General features: G+C 39.2%; 1 protein-coding gene across 1 annotated transcript in view; it reads left to right on the forward strand.

Moving 5' to 3' along the window:
- LOC115223413 (apoptosis-resistant E3 ubiquitin protein ligase 1-like) overlaps positions 1 to 27820 on the forward strand; it is a 66570-nt gene that overhangs the window by 4407 nt on the left and 34343 nt on the right. Inside the window, exons 2-10 of the mRNA XM_029793929.2 lie at positions 13228 to 13399; positions 14660 to 14844; positions 15803 to 16005; positions 17467 to 17704; positions 19430 to 19593; positions 22236 to 22404; positions 23629 to 23762; positions 24420 to 24497; positions 26681 to 26825. Of these exons, the coding sequence (XP_029649789.1) occupies positions 13228 to 13399; positions 14660 to 14844; positions 15803 to 16005; positions 17467 to 17704; positions 19430 to 19593; positions 22236 to 22404; positions 23629 to 23762; positions 24420 to 24497; positions 26681 to 26825 (1488 nt within the window). The remainder of the gene's footprint in view (positions 1 to 13227; positions 13400 to 14659; positions 14845 to 15802; positions 16006 to 17466; positions 17705 to 19429; positions 19594 to 22235; positions 22405 to 23628; positions 23763 to 24419; positions 24498 to 26680; positions 26826 to 27820) is intronic.

Here is a 27820-nt window from a genome sequence, read left to right on the forward strand (position 1 = left end):
AGTCCTCAGTGTACAAAGCCGCATCACAATTTCGGATTTTGGTCCCTTTCTTGTATCACCCAACTGTCCAGATGTTAACATATTTCTATTATATACACACATATATATTATTCTACACAGGTAGATATATAGAAAAAAGAAGTTGAAAAAGCACTGGGATTTGTTCAGATTTTTTATTTTTAAATGTTTAAAGACTGAAGCAGTTTCACAGATTTCTTTAATTTTCAAAAGTTGAGATAGAAAGACATGGAGTCATGCAGCGACTCTCTTGGAATTCAAAAATTCCCTTGTTTTCAAAGAGAGGACATGGCTCAAATTAATATCTGTTTGGGATCGTCATTAGACATGATCACTCAAGCGTGTGATGTTTAGTGCCAACATGTAGTCACCTGATAATAATGCACAAGAATTCCTAAGGCTAATCAAGTGATCTTCCTCCACCACATTTGACAAATAAAATTCAGGTAGCTTTGATTATTTGGGCTTGTCACTTGATGCGTTCACTCAACCATGGCAGATTTAACTTACTGCACCAAACACATGGACATTGGACAAAGTAGGTATAAATATATATAAAGCATGAATAATAGGCTTTATACATTTATTTGTACATTATAGAATTACAGCTATTTCAGGTGTTATGCATTCTGGGTGTGTTCACTGGTTCAGTTTAATCCAGTGATCAATGGTCAAAGTACAAGGTAAAAGAATGGAAGAAAAGAGGAGAAAAGAAAGAGAGAGGAAGGAATATAGAATTATGTCACCTGTTTCTCACCTTTGGTCATTTGTCCTCTCTTACCATATTTGAATAGTATCAACATTTTGTGTTGACATTTAATAACTTACTACTTCATTACTACTTATCTTCTCTCTCTCTCTCTCTCTCTCTATATATATATATATATATATATATGAGAGAGAGAGAGAGAAAGAGAGAGACAGACAGACGTATGTATATATTATCACACAAATATATATGTACATACATATGAGAGGGTGGGGGCTGAAAAATTCCTGGCTCTAAGGGTATCATGAAAGGCCTGGTTGGAGGCCCACCCTTCCAAGTTCTCTTACAAGGACTGCTGCAATAAGTGTGTAAATCTGAGACAGAAATATGTTGAATAAAATCATAATTCACTGAGCCTCCTACATTTTCTTCTACCCAAAGCCAGGAACCTTTCAGCACCACCCCTCATGTATGTGTGTGTGTATTTATATATGTATATGTGTATATATATATAGAGAGAGAGAGAGTGAGAGGTATCTCGAGGCATGCTGTGGAATTTCTATTTTGGATATATTTGGGGTACTTAAGTGTACTCATGACTTAGTGTTTACTTCTTCCATGGGTACAAGTAAGTATCTCATTTATTTTCTTATCGTATTTATCGCTGATGACGAGAAAATTCTAAATGAATTAACTCAGAAATTGAGACCAATCCAGCTCTCTGGTCTTGCCAGTTCCTATCAGACTGTCCAACCCATGCCAGCATGGAAAACTGACCTTGAATGATGATGATGATGACACAGAGCTAGCTGAGAGATATGATATTCTTCTCATTGGTAAATAATCATGCATTAATGATTTATTAATGTTCATAACATGTCAAACCATTAGCCATCTAAATGATCAATTATCTCCAAATGTCTTCAGTGCAACAGTGTAAGCTGTTGCCATATTTATTATACTCTTGCCTACTCTTCCCTCCACCACTGGCCTCAACAACCTTCGCCTCCCACCGAGTCACCAATCATAATAATAACTTTACTGGGGTCAGCCTCATTCCCAGCTGCCTCAAACTACCACCCTAAGATTCTCTCTCTCCCCCTATCCCTCTCTGTTTCTCTTTGTCTTCATATCACTTGATTTGTTGTAAATGAATGTCATTCGTTTCCCTGTTTTCTGCAAGAACATCCAAGGCCAAAGGGAAATATTACGTTGCTTGGAAACAAGTAAGGGTTGGTGACAGGGAGAGCACCTGGCCATCGAATCCCTGCCTCAATAAACTCCATCCGACTGCTGCAAGCAGGGAAAAGTGGAGGGTAAAATGATGATTTGGATAAGTGGGCCGTGCCCATAGTTTTTGCTCACGATAGGGGATTAGTGGAATTAATGTGGCTTAGATTTTTCAGAGTGCATCCATTCTGAGGAGGAAGTCCTTGACAGTCATTATTGTGGGTCCTGGTCAGAGTGGGAGCAAAATAAGGTTGATAAGAAAAGTGGAATAATAAGAGTGCCTCGGTGAAGATGGCCCAGACAAACCAGTTAGCACTGCACAACACAGAGGTCCTTGCTCTGGCTGTAGAAATGGCAGCCACAGGGTGGAGCAGTGTTTTGATCCGCAGATTTCTAGCAATCAGCCAAGAAGCCTGGCTGTGTCTTCACAGGAATGTTATCTGCGTGTCTGGTCACAACTCTTCTCTGTTTATCTTTTCTGCCCTTTTTGGACTTTATATTTTGGTCCAATTCCTTGAGAGGTGTTATTTTGATTATCTTGGTGCAACTAAAGAGCAAACGCAAAAAGGATTATTGCTCTTATAAAAAAATGGGATAAAAAAAGGAACTGAAGTGTTTTTGGCCATACGGCAAGAACACAAAGAAGGCGCGAGAAACGGCAAACGGTGGAGAGAAATATCTAGAACAAACTGAGATAAGATCAACTAAACCTTTTAAGTGGCAGAGAAAAGACCCGGGTGGAGCTCCTTGGTGTTAAACCTGCTGAGTGCAGATGAGGTCTCATAAGGATGAGGAATATAAATAAATTATATTTTTTGTTTCTTTCTGAAACCATATTCGTTTCCAAGGCACCAAGCGGGGACTCTGTCTGAGTGTTTCCTTCAGATTGTTTTACGCTAATTTCCTTTTGCCATATTTAGAGTGCGCACACACACACACACACATGCATGCATGCACATATGCACACACACACATTCATCTATTTATCTATTCTTTTACTCTTCTACTTGTCTCATTCATTGACCTGTGACCATGCTGGGGCAATCCTTCCAAAGGATTTTCTTTGTTCCTGTCGATGCCAATACTTATTTTAATTTTACTGATTCCTTTTAGAAAAAAAATGTAGAATATACCAAACAGTGGTATCAACCCCCAGAACCCACATGGCAACAAAATCCCAGGCTCGGTTTGTTTGTTTTGGCAAGGTTGTTACTACAGCTGGATGCCCTTCCTAACACCAACCATTTTACAGTGTGTGGACTGGGTGCTTTTGTGCAGCCCTGGCACAGGATGGGCCTCACAGTGACCCAGACCTTTTGCCAAAACAATGGGCTTGAGGAGAAGATCCATCAAGCCAAATGAAACCATAGTCATGGCTGATGCCAGTGTCACATAACTGGCACCCATACTGGTGGCACATAAAAGCACCCATTCTGGTGACGCTTGAAAGTATCCATTACATTCCTGGAACAGTTGGTTTTAGGAAGGGCATCCAGCCATAGAAACCATTCCAAATTAGGCAGCGAGCTAGCAGAGGCTTTAGCACACCAGGCGAAATGCTTAGCGGTATTTCGTCTGCCGTATGTTCAAATTCTGCCAAGGTTGACTTTGCCTTTCATCCTTTCGAGGTTGATAAATTAAGTACCAGTTATGCACAGGGGTCGATGTAATCAACTTAATCCTTTTTTTCACTCCTTGTTTGTCCCCTCTATGTTTAGCTCCTTGTGGGCAATAAAGAAATAAGAAACCATTCCAAATCAGACTGAAACCTGGTGCAGCTTTCTGGTTTACCAGTTCCAGTCAAACCCCTTTTAGCCCTTGCCAGCATGGAAAGTGGACGCTAAAGAATGATGTGTGTGTGTGTGTGTGTGTGTGTGCATTTATTTGTATACTACCCCATTCATTGAATGGCAGAATTATTTAACCGTTTTCATATTTCTTTTGAACTACAGTGGTGTGCCATCATGTGTCTGTGTGTTTGTGTGTGTGTTTCCTTGTTTTGGCATCACATGGTAATTGTAAGTGAGTGTCGTTGTTCATACAAGAAATACCATTCACTTATAATATTCCATGAAAAATGTCTCTGACCATTGGGAAATATTACCATTCCTGGAAACAGGTGGGGGTTGGTGACAGGAAGAGCACCCAACCATAGAAAATCTGCCTCAGTAAATTCTGTCTGATCCTTACATGTATGGAAAAGTGGATGGTAAAATAATGAAAGGGATTATTGTTGTTGTTGTTGTTATTATTAAGAAGGCAGTGAGCTGGTAGAATCTTTAGTACACTGGGCGAAATACTTAGCAGTATTTTGTCTGTCTTCACACTCTGAGTTCAAATTCCACCAAAGTTAACTTTGCCTTTCACCCCTTTCGTAGTCGATAAAATAAGTACCCATGAAATACTAGGGTCAATGTAATCGACTAGGTGCCTCCTCACAAAATTTCAGGCCTTGTGTCTTTAGTAGAAAGGATTATTATTATTATTATATCATTCTGAAAGACTCTCGGATAAACCTTAATTACCAGTTATTCTTTACTTGAAAGCAGGCAATAACAAATCACAAAAGGTTTCAAGTAGTGCATTCTCCTGTGACTCAAAGAGACAATACTCTCCTTAGAATGCCAGCCGTACCCAACAATGCTTTCTTCTGGATCACTTTCAGCCTGACAGCAGCTCCAATATGCTCTTCAAAGCCTTTGGAAACTGCTCCTAATGCTCCAATTACAACTGGTATCACCATTACTTTCCTCATGCCCCATAACTTTTCTATCTCATCCTGCAGTGGCTGGTATTTCTCAATCTTTTTTGTTTCCCTACATTTCACCCTCCAGTCGCCTGGTATTGCAACATCTATTATCTATGCTTCTTCTTCATCTATATGGATGATCATGATATCTGGCCGTCTCGCCTCAATGACTTGGCCGCACTGCATGTTAAAATCCCAGGGTATTTTGTAATGTTTATTTTCCATGACTCTCTCTGGCTTGTGTTCACACCATTGTTCGGCTCACTCGAGGTTTGCTTTACCACACAACAGCCAGTGGACATATCTGGCCACATTGTCGTATCTCCTTTTGTATTTGTGTTGTGCGAGCTTACAGCACTCACTAACAATATGGCTTATACTTTCTCCCTTCCCAGAGCAAATCCTACACTGTAGCGGGTCAGTGCTTTTATCAATGTGATATTTGGAGTAGTTTGTTCTGAGAGCTTGTTCTTGAGTGATGCCTCAATGGGCCCTTTTAAGTCTCCTTTCTGCAGCCGTTGCTAGGTTCTATTATTATTATTATTATTAAGCTAGACATAGACGTGGCTGTGTGGTAAGAAGCTTGCTTCCCAACCATATGATTCCAGGTTCAGTCCCACTGCCTGGCAACTTGGACAAGTGTCTTCTATTGTAGCCTTGGGCCAACCAAAGCCTTTTGAGTGGATTTGGTAGATGGAAACTGAAAGAAGCCCTCACATATATATATATGTATGTATTTGTGTGTCTGTGTTTGTCCCCCCCCCCCCATTGCTTGACGATCAGTGTCGGTTTGTTTATGTCCTTATAACTTAACAGGTCAACAAAAAAAGACCAATAAAATAAGTACCAGGCTTAAAAAAGAGCAAGTACCTGAGTCAATTTGACTAAAACCCTCGAAGGTGGTGCCCCAGCATGGTCACAGACTAAGGACTGAAACAAGTGAAAGATACAAAACAAAGTGGTTGGAACATAAATTCCTTTGAAATTTCCGTGGAAAATTTTAATTTTGATTTCTTTAAAAACATGAAATTTGTAGAAGAGGAACAGTCTTGTGTGGGTTAGCATCAAAAGGGTTTAAGTGTTTCACAAAATACATGTTGGTGTTGGTGTTTAACTGTCCAGCAATCCCTGCCCACCCCATTCATTTGTATCTGACCCTCTATTTCTTCTTTTAGTTTGTAAGATGACATTGTATGATTTGAGGAGAATTTGGCTGCTCTTTCGAGCAATTCAAGCCACCAGGCAGAAACCCCCATATTGGAGAAATTATTTTGTATTATTTGCATAAATTCCTTATGTTCTGAGTATGAAACTTTGCCTCTCATTCTTGGCTATGAATGCCTGTTAAACTGAAGGAGGTGCCCCAGCATGGCCACTGTCCCATGACCGAAACCGGTAAAATGAGTAAAGGAATATATATTGATATAGACGTGTGTCTTTCCTGTCCCATATTCACGTTGTACCTGGACCTCACATCTCTTTCGTTCCAGGTGGGAAAGCCATGTATTTACCTCTTCAGCAAGACCCTCCTCGCTCCTCTCCCGACCTTGCTCCTTCAGACTACCATTTGTTTCATAGTTTACAGAGTCATTTGGGGGACATAACTTTCACAAGCCAGGAAGAGGTCGAAACTGACATTCCAGAGTTCTTTGCTTTGAAACCAAAAGAGTTTTGCATTGATGGGATTAAAAAGGTTGTAAATTGATGGAAGAAAGTCATAGATAATCAGGGAAAGTACATTGATGATTAAATTTCAATTAAATATAACATTTGATCACTTGTTTTCTTTATTCAAAATTCGGACAGAAATTATGGGATGACCTGATATATGCATACACACACACACACACACGTAGAAACCATGCCAAATCAGAGTGGAGTCTGGTGCAGCCTTCCAGCTTGCCAGCCCTGGTCAAACCGTCCAACCCATGACAGCATGGACAACAGATGCTAAATGATGATGATGATGATGACATATATATATATACACACACACACACACACACATGCGCACACAGAGTGAGAGATATCTCTCTTTCCATATACTCTTTTACTTGTTTCAGTCATTTGACTGCGGCCATGCTGGGGCACCGCCTTTAGTTGAGCAAATCGACCCCGGGACTTATTCTTTGTAAGCCTAGTACTCATTCTATCAGTCTCTATTGCCGAACCGCTAAGTGACGGGGACGTAAACACACCAGCATCGGTTGTCAAGCAATTTTGGGGGGACAAACACAGACACACAAACTCACACACACATATATATATATATATATACATATATACGATGGGCTTCTTTCAGTTTCCATCTTCCAAATCCACTCACAAGGCTTTGGTTGGCCCGGGGCTATAGCAGAAGACACTTGCCCAAGGTGCCGCGTAGTGGGACTGAACCCGGAACCATGTGGTTGGTTAGCAAGCTACTTACCACACAGCCACTGCTACACCTATATATATATGTGTGTGTGTGTGTATGTGAGAGAGACTGACACACAGACAGACAGTAAGAGCTGTTGCATGTTTCTCCTTTTTTTATTATTTAACCCCCCTCCCCCCATCCCCATCCAATTCTTTTCGCCAATTATTTTTCAAACAAATGTTGCCTGTGATATGTTTTAAGCACCACATTTCTAGTGTATGGGTGGGTGGCCATGGGTGTATTCATATTTTTGTTCCTGTCCATTTCCATGTTACTCCCATGTCTTTCATTGATTCGTTATGTTTTTTATTGCTTTTTTATTGTATAATAACGAGGATAATAACAACTCATTTCAGGCCGTAACACTTCTCCCGTTGTGTTTGTTGTCTTTTGTTGTGGTTTGTGTTCAACTCTGGCTTTTCTCAAGTAAATACCATCGACCAACAACAACAACAACAATAAAAAAATGTTTGAAAAGGAAGCAAGACAAATAAAAAAAATATTTTACTTTTTTATTTTAAATATTTGTGTGTTATTTCGGTTGATTTGCGGTTTGTAATTGCGGCCTCTCTTTATTTGCTAAATAAGCTTTATTATTCAGGAATAAACAAACGATTATTTGATTGTGGCTGACCCACAAGAAGGAAAGATGTAGAAAAATGTATTTAAGGAACAAAAAAAAAAAAGAAAAGAAAATTTTTACAATGCTATGGAAGGCAATAAGTGCATTAATTATTCGACCATTTTCCTGTGAACAAGCATTCTTTTACTCTTTCACTTGTTTCAGTCACTGGACTGGGGGGGGGGGGCATACTGGAGCACCGCCTTGTAATGGTTACCCCAGTATTTATTTTTTAAAGTCTAGTTCTTAATCTATTAGATCTTTTTATCAACCTGCTACATTAAAGGGACATAAATAAACCAACACTGGTTATCAAGCTATAGGGGAACAAACACACACACACACACATGCAAATAATAAGTCTCTCAAAAATTTCTGTCTGCCAGATTCATTCTGAAGGCATTGATTGGCCCAGGACCACAGTAAAAGATACTTGCTCAAGGTGCATGCTGTGAGATTGAACCCCTACAAACCCAGTCAGCTGCAAAGCTGTCTTCTTAAACCACACTGCTGGCACACCGGCACCTATCATATACAAAAGTCACATGGATGAATCTCAAGGGCTTTCTTCGTCCCATATACTCCCATCCACCCTTCTATAAATGCAGGGTAGCCATGTATCTTCTGCTTGTCCCTACCACCAACTCAAACACTTAACAGGGGGTTTCCTCTTTCTTATTCTTTGTCCTGCAAAGTTACCTGGCAGCCCCACTAGTGCCAGTGGCATGAAAAAGGCACTCAGTAGACACTTTGTAAAGTGGTGGGCATTAGGAAGGGCATCCAACCATAGAAACCATGCTGAAACTGACATGGAATATGATGCAGCTCTGTGGGTTCACTGGATCCCATCAAACTGTCCAACCCATGCCAGCATGAAAAGCGGACGCAAACCCTTTTAGCATTCGGATTCCTCTGTCAAGTCTAATGTTTATTTAGTCTCTTGGTTTTAATCTCACTTTGTCTTGTAGCTTTGAGACATCAATGATGTGGTTGTCTGTTTTAAGAATGACATTGCAAGGTAGGTGTGAGATGCCAGATGTGGCGTGCCTGTCTATACATCTGAAACTCTTGTTATGTTTTATACATAAAGAATTGGTAGGGATGAAAGTTGAATGGAGAAATCCTGAAGATTGCTTGGATACAACTTTTCAAGTTTTCTATCTCATTGTCTGAAATGGCTCCAAGAAGTTTTTTTTTTTTCATAGCTGGATGTCAGAAGCTTCTAATCAAAGAGTGTGCGTCTTGGCACTGATGATGCAAATGGTACTTAAGGTGTCAGTGGCGATTTGTGGGGTTTCAAAAATGAAAAGCTTATAACTGAAAGAGTATATGTTTAGCATGCATGTACTCTCGTTCAGGCTGTTGCTTTTCAAAAATGTTAGAATTATATAAAAATCAAATTTGCTATATATATGTAATTGCCTCTGTGTGTGTGTGTGACCCCCATATTTGTATAGAGAGAAAGCAATATATGTATACAATCTTTCAAGCTGTTTCTCATAAAAAACAATTTATATTAAAATCGAATTTGTTATATGTATGTACATATATATGTGTGTGTATTATATATATATGTTCCATGCCAGCATACACACACATCTCTGTATGTGAGTTTGTGTGTGTGTGTATGTATATTATATATATGTTCCATGCCAGCATACACACACATCTGTGTGTGTGTGTGTGCCATATGTACTTGAGCTGTTTCTCATAAAAAAGAGAAAACTTTACAGATCGAATTTGTTCTTTTCACTCCTTGAAGAAATGTCAACACCTGGTAGGTGTTGAACATGTTGGAATTTATATGGCCTGCCTTGATTCGTTACCATTCCTATTATGACAGTAACAGATGATAATGGTGTTCCTTTGTATAATATTTTTTCAGCCTCCTTTGTCTTCTCATGTCAACAGTCAGTGACTGGTTCTTTAAGTTGCCACTACTTCATTAATTTCCATGGTGGTATCGAGAGATTATTTCGCTCTTTAAACCAAACTTCTTTGCTGCTTGGCCACAAATGTTGGTAAGGTTTTGGCTTGTTCAACATCTATCTGTAGTGGTATCCAAGTTTCCAAATTTCTTTTTCATCACTAATTTGCTATTCCCAAATTCAAACTCAAGGTTTCATACACTTTTGTCTTTACCTTTTAAAAAATTTTTTTTATTTAAAAAAAGAAATATTTTACAGTTTGCTGGATTAGTTATGTCTGTCCAGTTATTTTGCTGAGCAGTCTCTGTCCAGGCTGCCTGTTGCCAGATTACTCTCATTTACCGATCTTACACACACCTCTGAATGTGTGTATAAATTGTGTTAAGAAGTTTGCTTCCCAACCACATAATTGGTACCTTGGACAAGTTTTTCTACTAAAGCCCCTGATCAGCCAAAGCCTTGTGTGCATCCTTGTCTTGACATCATAGAAGAGTTGTAACTGATTGTCACTGTCATATTGGCAATGTCCTTCATTTCCAATATTCTGCAAGAACATCTCTGGCCAGGGAGCAATATTACTTTGACTGGAAACAGGTGAGGGTTTATGACAGGAAGGGCATCAGGCTGGAGAAAATCTGCCCTCAATAGACTCTGTCTGACTCATGCCAGCATGGAAAAGTGGACATTAAAATGATGATGATGATGATGTTCCATACACACATACATCACTTATTGACAGTCATTGCTCTCTTTCTCTCTTCCAGTGCTCCTTCCTCTCACTCTTCCCCTCTCATATCACTTATGCTGTTTCTAGTGAACCTCCTTACCAACAACCCTCATACAACAATCAGTCTCTCTCTCTCTCTCTTTACTCCCTGTTCGATCACCCTCTCATTCTTTCATCACTCTCTCTACTGTGACTACCTTCAAGTACAAATGAACAAACTGGGGAGAATGTGGAGTAGAGAGGACTCTTCGGTGTTGTCAAGGACAAGACAACCTCTCCAGTGTTGGTGCCATGGTAACATGGAACCAGGACTCTGTTAGGAAGGATGACAAATGGAGCATGTGAGTGAGATCTGATCCCCACTGCATTTCAGCATGGGACAGTGAATGATGGTGAGGATGATACATATGTGTGTATTTAGAGAGGACTCTGTGTGTGTGTTTGTATGTGCATGCACGCGCGTGTGTGTGTGTGCGCGTGCGTGCATCTGGTTTTATAAAAAGCACCTGTGCTGGTGCCACTCTGTAAAGGGGATTAGCATTAGGGAGGGAATCCAACTGTAGAAACCATGCCAAGACAGACTGTGGCTCTCTGGTTTGCCAGATCTGATCAAACCATCCAACCCATGCCAGCATGGAAAACAGATATTATAATGATGATGATGATGATGATATTTCATCATCCTCATTTTAATTTCCACTTTTCAATGCTTTTATGGGTCAGATGAAATTCTTTGAGGTAGATTCTCTATGGTTGGACACCCTTCATGTTGCCAACCTTTTCTTGTTTCCGATGAAGGGAAGACTTTTTCATGGTGGGTTTAGGTTTCCATGGAAAATTAGAAATGAAAGAAAATGCTTGTGTGCTAGTGAGGCTTATTTACAAATTATCACACAATGTCAAGACAAGAGCGGACACCCACACACACATGATGGGCTTCTTTTAGTTTCCTTCTTCCACATCCATTCACGGGACTTTGGTCAACCAGGTACTAACATAGAAGACATTTGCCCAAGGTGCCACACTGTAGGACTGAACTCAGAACCCCTAGTCTGCTGTAATAACATGCATTACACCACATCAGTGGTTCTCCCGGGGTCCGCATGACCCTTAGAGGTCCATAGAAGGTTCTATTGTTAAAATTCATCTGCAAAAAATCGCTTATAATTCTGCAATAGACAGAATATTTTCACAATTTTTTTATACAATCCCTAATAATATAAAATGTGAAGGGTTTTTTTTTAATATTGAATGGTTTTGAGGGTCCACCCAAATAAAATAAGAATTAAGGAGAATCCATAGGTAAAAAAATGGTTAAGAAGCACTGCACTTCATCAACTCTATGTATTGTCATTGTGCCACATGTCATTGTGCCACATGTCATTGGTGTGAAATAGTAAAGCTGGCCCAGGTTCAAAATTGATTACAACCCAGAGAGTATCAATAATCAGTAAAGGAATCGGTAAATGGTGAATCAGACATTGGCACAATCAGGTGAAGGATACAACAAACGTCTCTGAGTTTGCTGTGATGCAACACTGCCAATACACACACACATGCACACCGCTCACACATGCACACACACACTAATACACACTGACAGACAGACACACTGCCAATACACACACACATGCACACCGCTCACACATGCACACACACACTAATACACACTGACAGACAGACACACTGCCAATACACACACATACCACTCTCACACACATACACATACAACTCTCTCTCTCTCTCTCACACACACACACTGACATACACATACCACTCTCTCTCTCTCACACACACACACACAGAGTTTTGGTGTCCTTTGTACTTTGTTGCTGCTGTCGTGAATTATTACATTCTAATATGAGATTTCCGGAATTCTCTCTCTCTCTCTCTCTCTCTCTCTCTCTCTCTCTCTCTCCTTTTCTAAATCTGATGCTCTCTCATTCTTAGCAGTTTCTTCTCTCTTATTGCTTCTTTCTCTTCACTTCTACACACACACACACACCAAGGATTCACTCCATTACATGCTACCCCCTACTCCAAAGATTGTCACTTTGCAAACCCCTTCTTTCCCTCGGTTCTATGGTCCTTCACTACTGTTGGACCCAGTTTTCTTTTTAATCTAACTTCATGAGCCACCATCACCTCTGGCCAAACCAATGCTGGGGGAGCTTCTGTGATAGACCTGTTGGAAATAGCAGCCAAATCTCTCTAAAATCACACCTTACCATTATAAAAAAAAAAAAAGGAGAATTTACATTGTGTTGTCTTGGGTGCAATGTGAGGTGAGAAATCAGGATGGTCATGGCTGAGATGTCTCTGACTATAAGTTGTTCAATCAGAGCTGACCTGCAACTAAACAACAACAAAATCAGAAGGTTGTGGGGAATCCAAAGACAACCAGGAAACTAAAATATTTATTGGAGTAAAGATCATTTGCCAACATAACCTGGCAGTCCTGGTCTCCTGGGGCTAAATTACAGCAACATTCGTCCTAAACCAGGACTGCCATGTTATGTTGGCAAACAATCTTTACTCCAAAGTACTGTTGCTGAATATCTCTCGTTGTGAGATTTACAAATAAAATATATATCTTTACAGCTGTCACATGGTAGAAAAGCTGCAGCACCCACACACATCCATATTTATATATATATGTATGTATGAATGACAGGCTTCTTTCTGTTTCCGTTTATCAAATCCACTCATAAGACTTTGTGCTTATATGTCAATCTGTTCACAATTACAACCAGTTATTTTGGTTATTTATAATAATTACATGTAATTTATAATTGATTATTCTTCGTTATTTTTGCAACCCCCAGGCGTCTCTTCACTTGACCAGTTTGCTACCTTCGATGAAAAGAAGCATAAAAGTTTCCAAGTGCTCTCCACACTGGAACTGGGGAAGATCCGAAGGGCCATTAACCTGCTGCAAGGTGAGAAACAACTGCAGGAGTGGTTACACACTCGGGGACTCCTTAACTACTTTTCCAGGTGAGTTGATTGCACTTTCCTAACACAGTAAGTTGAACAAATTAGTAGAGTCGTTAACACAGTGCCTAAAATGCTTTGCCAAATTTGTTTGGACCTTCTGCTCTCTGCAGTATTTGCTTGGGGCCCTCTGCCCCCAGATCAAGTCCTGTTGAAATCAGTTTTGTCTTTTACTCTTCTGAACTCAGCAAATAAAGTACCTGTGAAATATTGGCTTCCATTCTTCTCTCCCCCTCCCTCTCCCTTCTTCTCCTTTATTTTCTCATCTACCTCTCTTTCCTTCCCCCTCTTGCTGTATTTCCTCTCACTCTCTTCATTACTTGCCCCCCCCCTTTGTGTTAGAACCTACCACCACCACCACCACCACCACCACTCCTACTATTACGGCAGTCGATTGACAGGATTGTTTGTGTCAGACAAAAAAAAGCTTTCCACTGTTTGTTCCAGATCTTTACAGTCCGAGTTCAAATCCTGCTGACGTCATCTTTACCTTTCATTTTTCTGCGGTTCATTAAATAAATTACCAGTCAAATACCGAGATCAATATAATCAATTGTTCTCCTTCTTCCAGATTCCTGGCTTTGTGTCTATATTAGAAATTATCATCATCATCATCATCATCATCATCATCATCATCATCATGTAGATATACTGGTGTATTTCAAATTGTTTCTTTAACAACAAAACTTCATTTTCTCAGTGTTCTGCTAAATGCACTGCTGAACCCCTTTAACCAGCCTAACAGATGACTTGCTCAATGTTAGCTTGTCTTTCTTCCAAAATCTGTACTCCTATAGGTGCAGGAGTGGCTGTGTGGTAAGTAGCTTGCTTACGAACCACGTGGTTCCGGGTTCAGTCCCACTGCATGGCAACTTGGGCAAGTGTCTTCTACTATAACCTTGGGCCGACCAAAGCTTTGTGAGTGGATTTGGTAGACGGAAACTGAAAGAAGCCTGTCGTATATAAGTATGTGTTTGTGTTTGTCCCCCCAACATTGCTTGACAACCGATGCTGGTGTGTTTACGTCCCTGTAACTTAGCGGTTCGGCAAAAGAGACCGATAGAATAAGTACTATGCTTACAAAGAATAAGTCCTGGGGTCGATTTGCTCAAGTAAAGGCGGTGCTCCAGCATGGCCACAGTCAAATGACTGAAACAAGTAAAAGAGTAAAAGAATCGTGTTTGAAACCACTGCCATCATTGTCGTCATCGTCAGTAACCTCGTTAGCATTATTATTATTAATATCTCTCCCCTCTTTTACAGTTTGAAAGCCCTGTCTGTCGAGAATCTCACCCACCTGAACCAATTAACAGATGAACACCTGCGCATGATCACGCAACATGATCGCAGTCAAAAAGATTATTTAACTTTTAAGAAAGCACTTGCTGACCTCAGGTCTAAGGAGAAGAAAGAACTTGGAAGTATTTACCGTTATTGGGTTGTTTTCGGTAAGAACAACTGCTGTTCTTTTCTGGTTTTGTTTTCATATCTGAACCCTAAAATCTGTAATACTCTGGGGGAAGATTGAAATGACTGCAGCGTATAGGGGTAGGCATAGCTGTGTCAGGGTCAGAAATTAATTCCCCAGCTGTGTGATTTCAGGTTCAGTTCCATTGTATGGCACCGTGGACAATGTTACTTTTACTATGGTACCTGGCTAACCAATGTATTCACTGGATTAGGTAGGTGGAAACTGAAAGAAGCACATCATGTGTGTGTGTGTGTGTGCATGCGTATGTGCTTGCATCTGAGTGTGTGCGTGCATGCGTGTGTGTGCTTGTGTGTATGTGTGTGTGAGATTGCATGCACGTGCGTGTGTGTGTTTGTGTGAGATTGCATGCACATGTGTGTGTGTGCTTGCGTGCGTGTCTGTGTCTGTGTGTATGTGTGCATGTGTGTATCTGACTTGACATCCCATGATAGTTGTAAAACAAATGCTACAGTCATACAAGCAGTGTCCTTCATTTCCAGTCTTCCATGTCTGGCCATTGGGTGTGGGGGACATTACCTTGCTTGAAAACATGTGAGGGTTGATGACAGGAAAGGCATCCAGGCATAGAAAATCTGCTGCAAGGAATTCCATCTGACCCATACCAGCATGAAAATGTGGACGTTAAAGCAACAAAATTTGGAAAGAAATTCATTAGCTGCTCTCACTATTTTCATATTCTAAACCAAACACGTGGCGTGCCCTGGTGGCCAGTTATTTTAAGGGAGATAATCATTTCTAGATAAATCTCAGTCAGGTCAGATGTTTGACCTCTAAATCAAAGAGCAAGGAAAGTTAAGCACAGAATATGTTTGCTCATGCTTTTGCTTCGTGTTTTTCCATTCATTAGAAAGATCTTTAAAATTCTTCTCGCAGGCAACCCTATTCTAAACCCTTATTGCTCCTTGTCCTTTCAGTTTGGTTGATGTTCTCAGCTATTGTGGGCCTTGCTATGATGTCATTGTATGGAACAGTGACCTGGTTTCAGACCACGCCAAACAGCAAGACAAGATTTCTGGACTTCTTCATCGGCAAGTATCCAGCGCCTCAGTCTTGCAGAGTCATTTGGGATTGGACAGAGCCACAGTTTGTTGGCAAAACAATGACCTTTACTGTGAAGGTAAGGACGAGTGTGAGTGGGTTTGTTATCAATGAAAACTGTTTCCACATCACCACCACCACCCTCTGCAAGAAATACTGCACCACATGACAACAACCAACACCACCATGCTACTACAACCAGCACCTTCCCACACTATTTCCAACACCACCATGCTACTACAACCAGAACTACTTCTTTACTGCACCTATCAATACCACAGCCAGGTTGTCTGTTAGGCTGGCTACAGGGGCTTAATTCTTGCAACATTGTACTGAAGAAAAACAGGATAAAGAAAATTCAAAATGTGTTTGTGTACATGCTTGATAATAATGATGGCGAATAATGATAATAATAATGATAATAATAATAATAATAATGATAATAATAATCATCATTTAACATCCGTTTTCCATGCTGGCATGGGTTGGATGGTTTGACTGTAAACTGGTAAGCTGGGGAGCTGCACCAGGTTCCAATCTGATTTGGCAAGGTTTCTACGACTGGTTGTCATAGAAACCATCCCAAATAATAATAATAATGATAATCCTTTCTACTTTAGGCACAAGGCCTGATATTTGAGGGGAGGGAACTTCTCAATTATATTGACACCCATGTGGAAGGGCATCCAGTTGTAAACAAACATTGCCCAAAAAATTGACTTTGCTTGTGCTGGTGCCATTAAAAAAAAAAGAAACCATTCAGTCCACTCTGCTGGGTGGTTGGTGTTAAGAAGGGTATCCAGCTGTAAAATCCATGCCAGAACATACACCAAAGCCTGGTGCAGTCCTCTGTCTTGCCAGCATGGAAAACGGATGTTAAATGATGATGATGATGATGATGATGGTAGTGATGATTTCTAACAGAAGCACAAGTTCAAACCCTTTGGAGGTGATTGCAGTATCTGACTGGTATTTATTTTTAACAAACCTTGAGAAACATAAAAAGAATTTTGACAAAGACTATTGTGGTGATCCTACATCTCAGCCTTGTTGTCATCCTGTGCAAGTGTACTTTGTCGTTTAAGGATGCAGTGTCAAGTTGCTTAGCATGAACTGACTGTTTTCAGTTTAGCATTTGAATATACACCCAGTTTGAGCAAATTTTGTCTGGAATATTTTTTTTTTGTTTTTCAGCAATGCAGAGTCGCATCATTTTCTGTCATTTACACAGAGGCTTACAGGTAAACGGCAGCAAATGATGTGACTTCTGCACAGCTGAAAAAAAACAACTAATCCTGAAATATTCGTGGAACCAGGAATATTTTTAAATGCCAAATCAGAACCAAATAGTAAATATAAACAGGCTAATAAGTTCACAAAACTGAAACAATAGTGTAATGCCCTGAAAACAATAGTGGTGGTGGTGGTGGTGGTGGTGGTGGTGGCAGTGGCGGCGGTGATGATGATGGTGATGATGATTTCTCTTAATTTTTTTTCTTTTTTCTTATTTTTACAACAACAAAAAATTACGCACAAGCAGTTTTATCAAAAAAATGGTAAACCTTACCCAGTGTCAAATTACGACAACATTGTTGTTGAAATTTTACACCTTGGTGCCAAGGTGACCACAACAATTGATTTTGGCAGTGAAGAACCAGAAAAGTCAAATGAGGCGAGGGTGTCGTTCACAGTTCACCGTTCCGGAGAATACCTCATATCTGTCTTGGTTGGATTTATGCATATCAAGGGCAGCCCTTTCAAAAAGTCTTTCCAGCCAGGTAAGTAGTTTGTGTATGTATGCATGTGTGTATCCATGTGTGTGTTCAATTCAGGTATGTGATGTTGATAAGCCACAAAAGTGGAAAATTATTGATTTCCATTGCTCTTGAATGGGGTTATGGGCAGGTTGTTTCACCTTTCTGTGACTTTCAGGTATTTTAACACCCAGTACTGTGCTTAAACCACAGCGTACCTGAGAACAATCAAAACACATCCATAGAGTATGTGCGGTCAATAATGTTTATAACACTAGCACTGCTTCTAATTCATAATTGAAAATATGTCTATAAAACATAATATACACACACGTGCGCGCGCGTGTGTGTGAGTTAGGAGGCACAAGCACTTACACCATGGTAACTTCCGCTTACCATATTCAGTCACAAGGCTTCACAAGGATATAGCAGAAGACACTTGCCCAAGGTGTCATGTAGTGGGACTGAACCCAGAACCATGTGGCTGGGAAGCAAGCTCCCTAACCACATAGTCATGCATATGGGATATATATATGAGGGGCTTCTTACAGTTTCCACCTTCTAAATCACTACACCAGGCTTTGGTTAGTCCAAACTGTAGCAGAAGATACTTGCCCAAGGTGCCACACAGTGGGACTGAACCCGGAACCATGCAGTCAGGAAGCAGACTTTTTAGCCACACAATCTTGCCTGCCTCTTCTGGACAAATTTGTGCAGATGACAAGATTTGGAAGGAGACAATTGGATACAGCTGTTTGAATGTTGGTCGTTTGGTGCAGCTGACTGGGGATTGAACCTGTGTTGGCAACAGTACTTTTTAGCTCTGGAGGCAAACACACGTGAGCACACATGTATGCACAGAAATATACAGAGAGAGAGAGAGAGAGAGAATTCAATTTGTTAACTGAACACTATTGACGTAAAGCTTTTCCTTCTCCTCAGACGCATAAAGAGAAATATTGTGCTACACATAAATAGAGAGAAAGAGGGAAAGAATGAGAGAAACATCTGAGGCCAAATAAGTCAGCATCAACTTGGCAATGCCAAACAGGCGGCACTGGAATATCTGTGGCCAAAAAAGTCTCATACCTGACAAGACGTGAACCACTAAGTCAGTTGGTTGTTACCTGACACTTTGTCCACAGGGCTATTTATGATTTCGTACTGCATTACTTTCCACTCAATGTGGTTGCTTGATCTACTGGAAATAGTAGCCAAATGTCCCTCATGTTGCATCTTACCATCTTAAAAAATGGAAAGACATATTGGCTATTAGGGTCCAAAATAAACTATGACTGGAAGCAACAAGAAGTAGAATGGGATGTTTGTGAGTGGAACACTTGATCGGGGGTGGTGGTGGGGGGATAACCTGTGACCAGACAACTGCCAACGCCATAAAGGGTCCATTCAGGGATCCTCTATGTGGCTGTTTTATCTGCTAGTAATAGCAGTTAACTCTTCCAATTCACATCTTTACAGAAACGGAAGGAAACATTGGATATTGTAGCTCTAGATACACTAATGTCTGAAAATAGACGGCAGGGTGGTCACATGTGGAATAACATTTGATGACAGGTCTGCTTGATTGATAAGGACAGACTTAGAGTTATGCAACAACAACAACATCTCAGATTTTATTGAATTTACATTTATTTTTTAATATTTTTTGTCTTCATTTTTTTATATTTTCCCTTTCCCTGCTCCTCTTCCTCCTCTCCTGTCTACTCCCTTCTCTTTGGTTTATTCCAGGGGCCATTGATGCCACAAAGACCAAATTCATGAATTACAGTTCAACAGTGGTATGCACTGTTGGTACCTCCCACCCCTTAACCATTGAGACCCGAGATATGTTTGGTAATTTGACCCCTTACAAAGCGGACCACCAAAACTACTTTAAAATAAGAGTAAGAGAGGTAAGAAAAAAAATTTGATTTTTTAAAAAAAAACCCCCAAAATTGAATGTCTGTAAGATACTTGGTCTGTTGGAGGGGTCATGTGTGGACCTGATTTCCCTACCACTTCTCACAGTCTCCCCACTGTGTTTCATCTTCACCCCACAAAACAGAAATCTTTTATCTTTTACTTGTTTCAGGCATTAGACTGTGGCCATACTGGGGCAACACTTTGAAACATGTTTAGTCAAACGAAGCGACTCCACGACTTTTTTTTTTCCCTTTTAAGCCTGGTGCTTATTCTATCAGTCTCTTCTGCTGAACCACTAAGTTGTGGGGATGGAAACACACCAACATCAATTGTCAAATTATGGTAGGGAACACGCACATATGTGCATATATATATGTATGTATATACATACATACATATATACATATATATATATATATATATATATATATACATATATATATATATATATATATATACATATATATATATATATATAATATATATATAATAATAAATATTAGGGAATAAATTCAAACTTACAGGGAAAAATCAGATTTAGGATTGAATCCAATTTTATAGTAAAATTATTATATTAAATTAGAGATAAAACCACTATTAGGCAAATCATACAATGAAAAACTTAAGCCAATACATAAGATTATTTAATTTATATTATTTAAATATATAACAAAATTATTAAAAAAATATAATTAATATAACACTACGATGAATGACTGTAACTCGAAAATTTAAAGAAATTAACAGCCATGAAACGATCGTAGTGTTATATTAATTATATTTTTTTAATAATTTTGTTATATATTTAAATAATATAAATTAAATAATCTTATGTATTGGCTTAAGTTTTTCATTGTATGATTTGCCTAATAGTGGTTTTATCTCTAATTTAATATAATATATATACATACATTTGGCGAAAAATGCGAGTGAAGATGTGTACGTTTTCATAGTGATGTATGCATACGCACATGGGTGCACGAGTGCACATGTGTACGTATGAACAGGCACGCTTACACGTTTACTATGAACTTTTAACCTTATCTTAATTAGCAGCCTTTCGAATTAGCACTTTTGTACAAGTAGCGGTCTATAACACAGTAATTTCCCTTTGTATAACGGTTTTTTTTCATAGCGTTTTTCAGATGGCCAGATAACCGAAGAGATGGTGGTGTGGATTTCCACCTTGGCAGACAAATTCCTCTATTTACATAATATTGAGGTCTCTTTCTTTCTTTTGTTATCTTACCATTTTTACCAATATATATATATATATATATATATATATATATAATCTGTGGAGCGATTAATGTTAGAAAGGGCATCCAGCCATAGAAACCCATGCCAGAACAGACAATAGGAACCTGGTGTGGCCCTGGTCTTACCAGTTCCAATCACACTGTACAACCCATGACAGCATGGAAAATGGGACATTAAATGATGATGATGATGATATATATATATATAAAATTCTTTGTCTGTCTGTTCCCTTTGCATTCTCAAATGGCTCCACCGAATCAAATCAAATTTTACAGGGTAATAGTATTAGACCCCGCGAGTGTCAACATGTAATTTTTATTTTCATTTGGATTAAAACATAACATTTTATCTAAAATAATCTTTCTATAGTCAATTATAGTAAAGAACATTTTATACCACCACCACCACAATGTCACATTTTGTATATGAGTGTGTGTGTGTTTGTGCATTCATTATGTATGTTAGGCCTTAGAGAATTAGACACACACACATTTACACATACATATACATATGCGATGACTGACAAGTATATAATGCATATTGTTTACCCTGAGGTGTGCATGAATGTATGTCTGTGTGTGTCTGTCTTAGTATATGTATGTGAGAATGTATGTGTGTGTGTGAGAATGTATGTGTGTGTGTGTGAGTGTATGTGTGATTGTCCAATAACACTGATGTAAACTGGCCATGTTAAAGAGCTTGACTGGCTGCAACTAATGAAATGGCTGATAAACTCAATCGGGAACTTCTAGATCAGGCTGTTCAATACCCTGTTGAATTTCTGAACACATTCAAACCCACTGGGATGTCACTGCATAACTTGACACTAAAGCTGGATGCTCCCATTATGTTGCTTTGGAATTTTGACCCACCTTGTCTGTATAATGGAACTTGCTTGATTGTTTCTTCCATAAGAAAGCTCCAGATCCTACAGGCAACACTCATAACAGGGAGTCACAAAGAGGAAAATGTCTTTATTCCAAAATTTCCTCTCATACCTACAGATGTTCCATTTGGATTTAAGAGGCTTCAGTTTCCAGTCAAACTAAGTTTTGTTATTTCATTTAACAAATCTCAGGGTCAGTCCCTCAAGGTGGTTGGTCATCATCTCTCTACTAGATGCTTCTCCCACGGCCAACTCTATGTTGACTGCTCATGAGTTGGAAGCAGCGACAGTTTATTCATTCAGACACCAACAAAAAATCACACAATGAATATTGTTTACCCTGGGGTGCTTCAAGATTCACAGAGTCTCAGTTCTAAATTCCATTATCATTACAATCTGGATATTGTTTTTACACAGGCTTGTGTTTATCACTTTCTCTCTCCCCATCTTTCATGCTCTCTCTCTCATTTCCTTTGATCTCCACAGACTGGCACAAATTGCCGACATAATCCTGTGACACAAATCTTCTATGACACAACCAGTAAACGGTTGACCATGCACATCTGTATGGAGAAAGGAGGTAGCTTCCAGGCTGTTGTCACCTACGGAGATGTCAAGTTGAAGAATGGTGAATTCAACATACTTGTACTGAACTGTAAGTATTTACGGAAAGGAAGATCTTCCGTGCTATTTGTTCTTATTGTTGTTGTTTAAAGGTCAACCTTAATTGAGCAACTCTTTAATCAAAGGCATTCCAGCCATGAACATCCAGTCTTTTCTATCACTGTCAAGAACTGCATTATTGAAAGTATTGCTTGTTTTCCAAGACAACTAACCACATTTGATTTGAGTGAAACATGGCTGTTATTTCTAGAATGTCAAGCGAACACATAGGGGCTATATATATATATATATATATATATATATATATATATTTGTGGTACGTAGCTTGTTTACACCTACTTTTTATTATTATATACAACCCCCCAAATAATAATAATAATAATAATAATAAATAAGTAGGTGCAGGAGTGGCTGTGTGGTAAGTAGCTTGCTTACCAACCACATGGTTCCGGGTTCAGTCCCACTGCGTGGCATCTTGGGCAAGTGTCTTCTACTATAGCCTCGGGCCGACCAAAGCCTTGTGAGTGGATTTGGTAGACGGAAACTGAAAGAAGCCCTTCGTATATATGAATATATATATATATGTGTGTGTGTATATGTTTGTGTGTCTGTGTTTGTCCCCTTAGTATTGCTTGACAACCGATGATGGTGTGTTTACGTCCCCGTCACTTAGCGGTTCGGCAAAAGAGACCGATAGAATAAGTACTGGGCTTACAAAGAATAAGTCCAGGGGTCGATTTGCTCGACTAAAGGCGGTGCTCCAGCATGGCCGCAGTCAAATGACTGAAACAAGTAAAAGAGTAAAGTAGGTGGAAACGCATGAACAAAATAAACAAAAACAAATTACATGAACGTATATAAACAGAAGATACAAATATTACAGGCATCCCCCCCACACACACTAACTAAATATAGACGCACATAGAGATATAAGCATGCGCAAATGAAGACACATTCAATAGAAATACAAAATGGCTGACGGTTAGTAAGGAGAGGCACACAAATAAGAAAGAAGAAAGCAAAGGACCACTGATGAGGTCACAGGAGTGTGACGAAAGAACTCTGGATGGAATAAGATTAAGATTAATGTAAAAAATAAATAACACTGAAGCAAAATAACACCAAATATATAGTGCGTGTGTTTTTATTGGCTAAACTGGCAAAATGACCATTCCAAAATACAACAAACAAGTAATAATTATAATAATGATAATAGTAATAATAATAATAATAATGCTATTGTTATTGTTGCCAGTAAATGACACATCAAGAGTGAAGAAAAATCTTGCTAAGCGAAGTCATGACATTTGGTACGAGGCAAGGCTTCTGTCTTGCAATCATGAACGCCTGGAGAAACCCAAGAAGCTTTATGTCTATATGTCTCCAAAGGTAAGTGTTGTGGTTTTAATAAATTTGTTGAATGAAAGACTGAGTGGGGGGGGGGAGAATAAAATGGAAAGGGAACTGCTTTGTGGTTTGCTTAGGTCAAAACAACCCCAACACCTTCCCACTGGCAAACCAATGTTCTGTCTAGTCGGTTGATATGCCCTGGCTATGTCCATCTAGGTGCTATGAAAAAGGTGTATCTATTTATTCTACGGGTTTCTCTTGCCAAACCACAAAGTTACCAAGTTACAAGAATGTAAACTAAGCAACGCCAGTTGTTGAGCAACATGGGTAGGTCGGTGGGAGGACAAAGAAACACATGTAACATTATTAAAGCTGTTTATTTGGAACATATATTAACATATATTAACATGTATTAACTTGAAATTTTGATGGAACATTTTAATTAGGGTCATTTTAAAAATGACATTTGTGTCATAGAATCCTGTTTGGTCTCTGACAGACTGGAATCAGAAAATGGTTAATGACAATACCTAATGATAAGATAATGGATTCTCATGATATTGCCTTTCTTTGGAACTCTCATTATTCCCAATCTACCCAAGTCATCTTCTTCAAATTAGAGAGATTTTCTCCCAAAATAACAATTCTTTGATTTTGTATAATTTTAATGTTTTTTCTTCTTTTTTGTTCTTGCAGCAATTAACACTGAAAGAATATTATTTCTTCTTATTCTCAAAAAAGCTTTTTACATTCCGTGTTTGTCCATCAACTAAGGTAAGATGTTTACTTTTTTTATTTTTCTACAATCTGTAAATAAAAACTGTTTTTCTTGGCATAAAATATGCACGAGTGTATAAGAAGCAGTTTGATTCCAGCAGCTCATATTCAAGAAAAACATGGTTTTAGAGCATTAAAGAATGTTCTATGGCATCTAGCCATAGAACATTAATTTAAGGAGTTTCATCCATCTTATGACAGGACAGCATAGAAATGATGTTGGTGATGATGACCCCTCCCCATAATGCTAGCTCCATGTCAACATGATGACCCTCCAGGTTTACCTCAAAAGCACATTTCCCTTAAATTGTACCATCTGTCTCAATTTCCTTTCATTGTAATTTTTGGGGTATTTACCTTTATAAGACAGAAAAAGAGTTACCAACAGGTGGCGAAAGGATTCGAATCCTTACCCCTCTGCTTTCGAAATTTACTTTCATGTCTGTAAACTACCAAAGACATTCAATGCTTCCTAAGTTTGTTTATATCGAATACACATCTCTTCCATCTTCGACCCAGTACCCTCTCAGTTTTACCTCAAATTCACCAGGATTCCCCCCCCCTTTTTTTTAGCTACAAATGATACCTTACCTCATTTCCCACCCCCAATTTTACCCAGCTATTTTTGTTTCCTACCTTGTATATCCCAGTTTTACCACATTCATCACCATGTGTTTTGGCCAGTATTATTTCCCTTCTCAAATCCACCAATTGCATCCTCCCCACATGCGACATTTGATGGCTTATAAGATGCACATCATTTGTTCCAATGTCTCAAAAGACTCACTCTAGGTCCTCCCATATGCAAAGTTCAGCCTGTAATATATGCTTTAACTATTTTACTTCCTGAATATGAGCTGCTGAAATTGGGGTGTATCTTTTATGCTTATGCATCCTAAATGTCACCAAATATGGTCCATCTTTGTCCATGTTTAGTTCTTACTAGAAAGCATCTTATGATCATCAGAAAAATAGAAAAGTGGTTAATCTTTATATATAAAAGTGAGGTTGTGTGCTGTCTGTCTCCTACGATTTAGATTCCTAACTACTCCCACATTTTGCAGTGCAGTTTAACCAAAAGCGAGTATCTTATAGTCGTGATTCATATCGAGCCCTTCTGGGTATTAGCGCACGTCTACGATGAGTCTACGATTTAAAAAAAAATTTACCATCATTTTTTCCATTTTAATGCATTTTTTCGCTATTATATAAGGGAAGTAACTCTCTAAAAATGTCTACAATGAGTCAACGATTTAAACAAAAATTTACCATAATTTTTTTTCCATTTTTAATGCATTTTTTTGCTATTTTTTGGCTATAACTTTCTAAAAATGCTTATATAGTTATTTCCCTTACAAACCTGAGCAACGCCGGGCGATACTGCTAGTTTAATTATAAAAATTTAGATGAGAAACAATATTGAAATGTCTTTCATTCTCACAATTCTCAGTTGCCTCCAACTTTTTCTTCTCCCTTCCACTCAACCCCTTTCCTTCCCACTCTACCCCTCTCCTACCTAACAATTTCTCTGTCATCTATATATATGTATATGTATGTATGGTTGCAAGCTGGCAGAATCATTAGGACGCCTGGCAAAATGCTGAGTGGTATTTCGTCTTCTGTTACGTTCTGAGTTCACATTCCACCAAGGTTGACTTTGCCTTTCACCCTTTCGGGGTCAATTAAATAAGTAATAAGTACCCGTTACACACTGGGTTCGATGTAATCAACTTAATCCCTTTGTCTGTCCTTGTTTGTCCCCCCTCTATGTTTAGCCCCGTGTGGACAATAACGAAATATATATATATATGTTTGTGTGTGTGTGTGTGTGTGTGTGCTAATATCAAACAGTGAGAATGAGTGCTCAACACTGCAGTGGTGGATAAATATTCATTATTTGTGGCTTAACAAGGTTACCAATGGTTTCACGTAAAGAGGAATCTCTCCTTACAATTATCAAGCTTTTACCTGAGAACGTTGGTACTTGTCTCCATTTTGGAGGAGAATATATGTATGTATGAATGTATGTACGTCCTTCCCCTCCCCTCATTTTCCCCACCAATCACTTTTTATCTCTCATTCACCTCTCTTCTCCGTTCCAAATATGCCATCTCTCCTCAGTTCCTTATTTCTCCCTGGAATTCATTTTTTTCTTCCCCCACTCCGCTTTTCTTTTCCAGTTTTACTTCAATGGCTTCGTCAACCAGTACGATAACGAGCCTGTCTTCACCATAGACGATGGTTCGCAACCCCCTGTTGTCCTAGCGGCCAAAGAACGCAACATCATTGCTGCCACTTTTACCAGTTTCTTACTGAAGAACATCGGTAAATTCTTGCTTTCATTCACTGATTTAATTCAATAAGGGGAGATGGCGGTGCAGCAGCAGCAGCAGTTGTTGTTGTTTAGCCCCAGGTCATCCTTGTCATAGGCTGTCCAGTCATAACACATTTTCTTTCCAGACACAGTTTATCAAGGACTACAATATCCAATGTGTCATTTTAAAATAAGGTAATTTTTCAGAGTAACACCCGCATGATTTTCACTAAGAAAAAAGAAAAAACTTGGATTTTTTGCTTGGAATCGAGTACCCTGACCTCCTGATATGCTGCAAATCCCTTATTTTGGTTTGGAAAGGGGAGGGATGTGAAGGGGAAACCACCCCCAGGTCCCAGATTCATTGGAAACTTTTTTTTTTTTTTTTCATTGAATGAATTCCTGTGACACCCTAATATGCTACAAAACCCCTTTTGGGGTCCGAAAAATGGAGTTGGGTGAGGTGGTAGCCTTGGAAATTTTACTCACCCCTACCCCCATTGATCTTTTCAGGGTTAGAGTTTTAGGATTAGGGTTAGGGAAATCCGTCCCGGATTCATTGGAAATATTTTTTTCCTTAGTGAAAATCGTGCTGGTGAAAAGATCAATGGGGGTAGGGGTGGGTGAAATTTCCGAGGCTTCCACCTCACTCCCACTCTGTTTTTTGGACCCCAAAAAGAGTTTTGTAGCATATTAGGATGTTACAGGAATTCATTCAACGGAAAAAAAAATTCCAATGAATCTGGGACTGGGGGGTGGGGAAACCCCCCCTCTCCCCTTTTCCCGAACCAAAATAAGGGATTTGCAGCATATTAGGAGGTCAGGGTACTTGATTCCACACAAAATATCCGAGTTTTTGTTGGTTTTTTTTTTAAATAGTGAAAATCATTCGGGTGTTACTCTGAAAAATTACCTAAAATAGTATGGTATGATTTGAGAGGGAATTGGCTGCTATTTCTAGTAGGCCAAGTAACCACACAGTTGTTCTCTTGTTGGCTCAGCTCCA

Source organism: Octopus sinensis, linkage group LG23 (genome assembly GCF_006345805.1).
Source record: "Octopus sinensis linkage group LG23, ASM634580v1, whole genome shotgun sequence".
NCBI classification, from domain to species: Eukaryota; Metazoa; Mollusca; class Cephalopoda; order Octopoda; family Octopodidae; genus Octopus; species Octopus sinensis.